Source organism: Montipora capricornis, chromosome 12 (assembly GCF_036669925.1).
Source record: "Montipora capricornis isolate CH-2021 chromosome 12, ASM3666992v2, whole genome shotgun sequence".
Classification (NCBI taxonomy): Eukaryota; Metazoa; Cnidaria; class Anthozoa; order Scleractinia; family Acroporidae; genus Montipora; species Montipora capricornis.
Window position 1 is genome coordinate 15080020 of NC_090894.1, and position 7500 is coordinate 15087519.

Consider the following 7500-nt stretch of genomic DNA (forward strand, 5'->3'; position numbering starts at 1 on the left):
AGAAAGCCAAAGGTAAGCTTGTGTAAAAGTATTCACTGTTCGAAGTGCTTTCAATTGTTGAAACACGCCCCCAAAATAATCTTGATGTGTTGCTAACCAAGTTTGTTCTCTCTATGCAATTCAACTATGAAGAGAATGCGATTCCTTAGCCTGCGAACAAGCCCCCAGCCTCTCGAGAGACTACGGCGGGATTAACGAGCAACTAGGCGTTCTGTTCTATAGAGAGGGCGCGAAAGGAAAAGAATGTGTGAGGTTAGGGCGGGATGAGAACCACATTTACAGAATGAATATTATTATTCTTGTGAGAATGCGGGATTCAACAACTTCATCTGTGGTTGATTTTAATACGAAACAGATGAGGCGCCAGACCATGAAATTGCTACTATAACCTTGAAGTTTGTCGGTGCTGCGGTGGTAATCATTATCCTAACACAGCTGATAAAGTTGTATTTTAGCGGTGGTGTCTGCAGGAGCAAGGCTCGATTAAATGGTAAGGAAATTGGAATAGATCGATGTACGTGATAGGAGTCACTGGTTGTTGACCATTTACCAAAAAAATGCGGAAAGCCCATTTTGGTAACGTGTTTACCATTTGCATTCCCGCGTGAGTTTGCCTCCCTCCAGACTCTCTCAGTAAAGTTGAACAAATTTTGTAAATGGTACACGCCTATCCCAACTGACTTTCCCATTTGGGAGTATTTGCTTACCATTTGAACAAACCAAGTACCAACCGGTTTCTGCTTGTAAATGGTAAACAACCACTGTCACAACGGTTTTAGGTATAGGTAATCACGTGATTTCGAGTGCAATTTGGGGTAAATGAGCTTGAGTAACTTTTTCAGACAAACAATTTCATTATTTGTTGTCTGAAAATTTGCAAGTGCTTATTTTAATATACCAAAAAAACACACAAGAAATCACATAATTACTAATTAAAAATACATGAACGCGAAAAAACGAAGAGAAGACAACATCAAACAATTGAAATTTTGACAGCAGGTGCTGTATAATTTTCTTTGTAGTTCATTCAACTGATTGGTTGAAATAGATACAACATTTGTCAAATTCAAACTTTCACAAGACGGAAATGGACGTATAAAATTATTTGAAGCGCAGGTAAAAAGAAAAAGAATAGTGATCCTTGCATTTATCTGGACAATTTAAGCGGCTTTAACCCATTCACCCCTCAACTGGCCACACTTAGTATTTTACTTTGTCTAACGCCAGACTATTTTACTCGTCAATGGGGAACCCCCAGGAGTCAAGGGGTTAAGAGACAACTGAAAAATTCAGGTGGCTCTAATGAAATTCGAACCCAGGACTGGGTCGAATGCTCAACCAAATGAGCTGTGAAGCCACTCAGTTGAGAACAGGTAAATTTGTTGGGCTCATTTGTTCCTGCAAAGGACTCGTTGAATGAAGTGAGTCATTGAGTCCTTCATAGGTATATTAATGAGCCAATTGCTAAAATTGCCAGAAAAGTGTGAGGATTACCAATCTCTCTTTTCGTCTGTTTGCAAGACTGTTCATGTTTAAAAGCCATTGAACTGTAAACTTGGACCTGTGCATTTGTTATTTGCTCTTGTACATGTTACATGAGAACTGCACTCTTTTTGGCCAATCAGAACTGAGAAGTTTTTCAACTATACAATAATTATTATTCTACCTTGTTCTATGAAGTCTGTACAACTAGACCTGCAAAATCTAGTCTGAGAAGTGTTACAAATTTGCACCTTTATTACATGAGGACTACACATTTTTAGCCAGTCAGAGATGAGTAGTTTTTCAACTCTATTATTAAAATAATTATTGTAGCTTGTTATATGAACTCTGTATAACTAGACTTGCAAAACCTAGGCGGGAAACTTTTTCTCTGTCCATGTGTAGGCCCATTTCCATCACTAGGGCCAACACATAGTTGTATTACGACTGAGAATTGAGATAGTATCATAAAACATTCACACTCCAATGGATATTTCTGTTGAGATAAAGATGGCCAAAATTTGAATAAGCATTTTCTTTTTCAATAAATTCAAAACGCCTACAGGTTATATCATCTTAGTGATTAGCTCATAATTTTTTGTTTCACTGTTGCAGGTAAAACTGCTGTTGTTACTGGTGCAAATACAGGCATAGGCAAAGAGACTGCTCTCGATTTTGCTAGGAGAGGTGCTAAGGTGATCTTGGCTTGTCGAGACGAGGCAAAGGCCAATCAAGCTGCCAAGGATATCATAGCAGAAACTGCAAGTGATAAAGTTCTTGTCAGAGTTGTTGATCTGTCTTCATTTGAGTCTGTAAGAGCCTTTGCAAAGCTCATAAATGAAACGGAGGAACGGCTGGATATCCTTGTCAACAATGCAGGGCTGTTAGGATCCTACCACAGTGCCACAGAGGATGGCAATGAAATGATATTCCAAGTGAATTACCTCAGCCATTTTCTGTTGACCTTGCTACTGATAGAGAAAATGAAGATGTCAGCACCGAGTCGCATTGTAAATGTCTCATCAATGGGCAGTGAAACGAAGAAGTTAAGTCTGAGCCAGCTGCATGTAGATGACTTCAAAGTTTCAAATCAGACACTAAAGTTTGATGGCTTGCACCGCTATGCTGAGTCCAAACTTGCTCAGGTTGTTTTCACAAAGGAATTAAGTCGGCGATTAGAAGGTCAGACGCATGTATTCTAGTAATAATAATAGACTAGAATAGAATAGTATCTTTATTTATACACACGATAAAAATTAAAGCTAAAAAGCTTGTGGGGTCTTGCACTAGGAGGGAAGGAAAGGAAAGGAACTTTATTTAAGTGTCTAGTCGATTTAGCCCTGGAGCACTAATTGGGGACACTGTAAAGTGAAATTAGCAAATCAACGCAAATCAAGTCAAATGTTGGTTTTTGAGGAGTGGGGAAACCGGAGTACCCAGAGGAAACCTCTCGGTGCAGAGTAGAGAACCAACAAACTCAACCCACATATGATGCTGAGTCAAGGAATCGAACCCGGGCCACATTGGTGGGAGGCGAGTGCTCTCACCACTGCACCATCCCTACACCCCAACAAAATAATTATTACTCTTCCAATTAAAAACTATTAATTATAACTAAACACATTTCTGAAAACATTCTTATATATTACAATTCTTAAAACGTGAACTAAGTAAGAAACTAATACAATTAAACATTAACAATTTACAATTTTTACTTCTCTACTTAAAAATATGTGTAATCATGCAGTTAATCTGTTCCTAACCGTTGAACCTGATACACCAGTGAAAGTAAGGGACCGGCCATTATTTACTGGGGGGGGGAAGAGGGCCATTAAATTGAGAAAAAGTTTGGCCAAGAAGTTGTGGCCCACGCCCATAAAGGGTTTAAAAAAAATTGACCCTCCAAAAACTCAAATTAAAAAATTGTGACCCTCCCCAATGGCAAAAGAGTAAAAAAGTGGATTATAAATAACTCAGCTTTTCCTATAGTCAGATATTAACCGTGTTTAAAAGAATCAATAATAAAGATATCGTCCTTTCCATGTCCTGCATGTTCTACCAGATTTTGTAGTACACAGAATGTCACTTATTTGCACTTCTTTGTTGTTATCATCATTGTTGCCTTCATTGACAGCATCGCTTACGCTGCCACCAGTGTCGTCATTGTCATCATCGTCGTCGTCGTCTTAACCACTATTGTCGTTATCCTCCAAAGCTGGCCGAAGAACATCATACAAGTTTGACGAGGACATAATTTCTGAGCTGCGCCACTTAAAAGAGAAGCTGGTTTCCACAAGATCAAAGTTAACTGACCTTGGAAGGAAGGCCTCGAATCTCTTTCAGGTAGATTTTGGAGCCTTCAAGAGAAAATCGCGATAAAAAAAAAACAGAACAAACACCATGCGGCAAAACGTAAGGCTATGCGTACCTCTCAGAGGACATCAGAAGTTATGAAAAAGATCACCCCTGGATTAGACAAGGACTTTCGCTGTGACAAAAGTCATATAGTAAAAGAGCTTGTTTTCAAATTAAACGAAAGAGAGAAGAAATGGTTGGAGTTATTGGTATTCCAACATGATACAACTCGGCTTAGCAGTGACGCAAGGGACTACCTTTCCAGCCTACTAGGCAAAAATGGAGGCAATACTGCAACCAGTACCAGTACTGACCATGGCGACGACAATGAAGATGATGATGATCTGAATTATGATGATGATGATCGTGATGATGATGGTGACGACGATGGATACGATGATGACGATGACTGCAGTGTTTTTGAAGCGGCCAGTGACAAATTAAAATCCACGGGGTAGAGTGACGCATTTCAAGAGAACTCTGAGTTCAGAGACTGGTGGTAATTATACTTATAATCTCAAAAACACGTAGCCCTCCCCTCAATGCAAGGCTGCTGCCTAAGAAAACTTTAAAGGGGCCATCAGAGCTAAACGCTTAGAACTTAGGAGCCCAACATATGAAGTGAAAGGTGTTGCTGTGAAAAATTAAGGCGCCCAGAGCTATTCTTTGGGAGCCCCAGGCTACCGGGCTCCTGTTAGGCAACAGCCTTGCCTCAATGAACTTTTTTTAAACATGGCCCTCCCCAAAGTGGAGTTCAAAAAATAGTGGCCTTCCCCCCCCAGTAAATAATGACCGGTCTCTAAAGCTCCTGAAATGAGTAGTCTCCGAAGTTTCTTGAGGTTAATACTGCGACAACATTACTGGAGTCCAAAGCTCCCCTCAATGTTTCTGTCAGATGTGCAAGGAAGAGCTCAGTCGAGTAGCTGCATCGGTAAGCCCATTGCTTCTCTGTGATTAACTGATTGTCACCAAAGGCGTGCTGCACCAGTCTATCTTTTATTTCTGCTTCCAGGATCTTACTTGGTACAGTTAAAAGGGAAACAGGTTGATACTTTCCACAATCTGTTTAAACTATCTCATATTCATTGTTGTTCTTTTCATTATTTCATCAAGGGCCAAACTGCCATTTGTGAATATCATTCACAAACTGAAATCAGTGGGATTTGGTGATTACTACCATTTGCATCCATCCTTGAAGCATGACATATTTTGTGTGAAGTTTTGCTTTTCAAACGTTAATGGTTTGATCGGCTATGTGTCACTCTTAACCAATGAAACGCTGGCGGTTATGTAGTGAAATTGACAACATGCACAATGTAACCACCAACGTTTCATTGATCAAAAACACATTACCGGACAAACCATTAACGTTTGAAAAGTAAAACTTGGTGCAAAATAATTTTGCGTGAAGTTTTACTTCAGTGGGTCAAATTATTTGTCACACTTCAAGGATGGACGCAAATGGTAGTATACTGTCACTGTCTTCAACAAGTTTAGATCAGACTGGATCATGTTGGGACGTTTTGTCTACCAAAGTACTAATTAAAACATCTTGATTTGGCATCAAGTGCTAGAAGTATAATCTAAAGTTGTCAAATTGGCTTATTGTTAGTTATAACATTAAGTCCTGCGATTTGATGGAGCTAGTCAGCATTTATTATTTAGAGCAGGTTCTATAACCGTTCATGTATAAGTTATATCATTGATTGGTTCAAAGGGAGATGAATGGAGATTATATTAGAGGTCATCAACCTTAATTTGTTAGATAATATCGAGGAAATAAAAAGCATTTTAAAATGTGTTAACTTACTCATGCCAGCTAATTGTCTTGTAAAAAAAAATTTAAAATGTTGTTTTACTTCTTCAAGTTATTTCTCATCTGCTCTTCTTAAGCCCCTTTAGAAGTATAATAATAATAATAATGATAATGATACTCCTACGTACTACTACTACTACTAATAATAATAATAATAATAATAATAATAATAATAATAATAATAATAACTTTATTTAAGTGTCAGTGGATTTAGCACTAGAGCAAACTGTAGAAGCAAAATTAACTCAAATCAATTCAAATATTGGTATTTGTGGAGAGGGGAAAACTAGAGTATACCAGCCAGAGGAAAACTCTCGGAGCAGAGGAGAAAACCAACAAACTCAACCTGCATATGACGCAGAGTCTGGGAATCGAATCTGGGCCACATTGGTGAGAGGCGAGTGCATGCTCTCGCCACTGCAGAAGAATTTTTAAGTATACATAATAGCTAGTCATAGTTATATTTAGATGTTATTGGAATGTCATGATGTTCAGCATTAGATGAAAATTAACAATAATACACGTGCCATGCCGTCAATCATCTGGAAATTGCCAACCCAAAAACAATACCGGTAATAATTCTGACTAGTCATAATTGTTTTTTAGCTGTATCAGCCATAGCACCACAAAACACTGCACAACGGATTATTGATTTGATCTTGTACTAAATCAGTTGTTTTTGTTCTTGTCACAGGTTATGGAGTAACAGCTTATGTTCTTCATCCTGGTGTTGTAGCCACAGAAATTTGGCGTCACTACGCATTTTTACAAAAACCTCTATTGAAGCAGCTGCTTGGATTCGTGTCATGGTTGACATTTAAGGATTCCAGGCAGGGAGCACAAACAACAATTTACTGTTCAGTTTCAGAGGAGGCAGCAAGTGAATCTGGGCTTTACTACAGTGATTGTAAAGTAAAGGAAAATTCAAACAAATTTATCATTGATGATCCCGGTGTGGCAAAGAAGTTATGGGAAATCAGCGAGAGCCTAACTGGTGAAAACTGGAAACACTGATGTCATATAATTATTGGATAAAGACATATCTGACCTTCATATATGTATGACTTGTATTATTTTGCAATGTGTAAGCGCCGTGTCATGTAAAGTTTTAAACTGACATCTTTAGGTTGTTTGTCTTTACTATACTATAATCTATATGGACAGGTTTAAAGTACAGGTCACTTGTTACAAAACGTGGACATGGAGGTTGAACCTCGCTAGACTTTTGCGTTTGGTCGGGGTTTGCATCCGTGCGCGTGAATCTGAATCCTAATCTTAATCTCAGTGAATTAGGAGCAATAATGTTTTAGGCCTAATTAGACCTAAAACAATATTTAATCTCAAATCCAACCTTTGTTGGTTTAAGTATTCAATGTATGATGGGGTCATACATGGTGTTTTGGTGTTTCGTGGTTTAGTAATGCCCATTTATTTCATCAATGCAGCATGCTAATTAGTTACTAGGAGAGACAGTTTTTGTTCCTAATTTTTGGTTAAGTTAATTAACCCTTTGACGCCTAAACAGACTGAGTATTTTACTCTGTCTAACGCCAGATGATTTTACGAGTCAATGGGTTAACATTGCAGAATTCAATATTATTGAGCAATATGTTGCATGAGAGATAATATGAATTGACCAGGAGTTCCCTGCCCATCTATTTTAATCCCATTATGTGTCTAATCAATCTTGTTGATAACTGCGTCTTGAAGGCACGCTATAAAGAGTCTTGGGGAGATGTTATCACCCTGCCTTACTCCTCTCTCAGCTGAAACTCGATAGTATCACTGTCTTTTTGGAGATTTAGTGTGGCTGCTGCGGCGCCATCATAAAGATCTGTCAGAAAGGC

General features: G+C 38.5%; 1 protein-coding gene across 2 annotated transcripts in view; it reads left to right on the top strand.

The window, feature by feature from the left end:
- LOC138027246 (retinol dehydrogenase 13-like) overlaps positions 1-6769 on the top strand; it is a 6953-nt gene extending 184 nt beyond the window's left edge. The window contains exons 1-4 of one of the 2 annotated variants that reach the window (XM_068874800.1): positions 1-12; positions 356-490; positions 2098-2664; positions 6348-6769. The exon at positions 1-12 is cut by the window's left edge and continues 183 nt beyond it. In XM_068874800.1, coding sequence (XP_068730901.1) covers positions 1-12; positions 356-490; positions 2098-2664; positions 6348-6667 — 1034 coding nt within the window. In that variant the 3' untranslated portion in view covers positions 6668-6769. The remainder of the gene's footprint in view (positions 13-355; positions 491-2097; positions 2665-6347) is intronic. The other variant, XM_068874801.1, reaches the window with a different exon arrangement.
- The last annotated feature ends 731 nt before the right edge of the window (positions 6770-7500 follow it).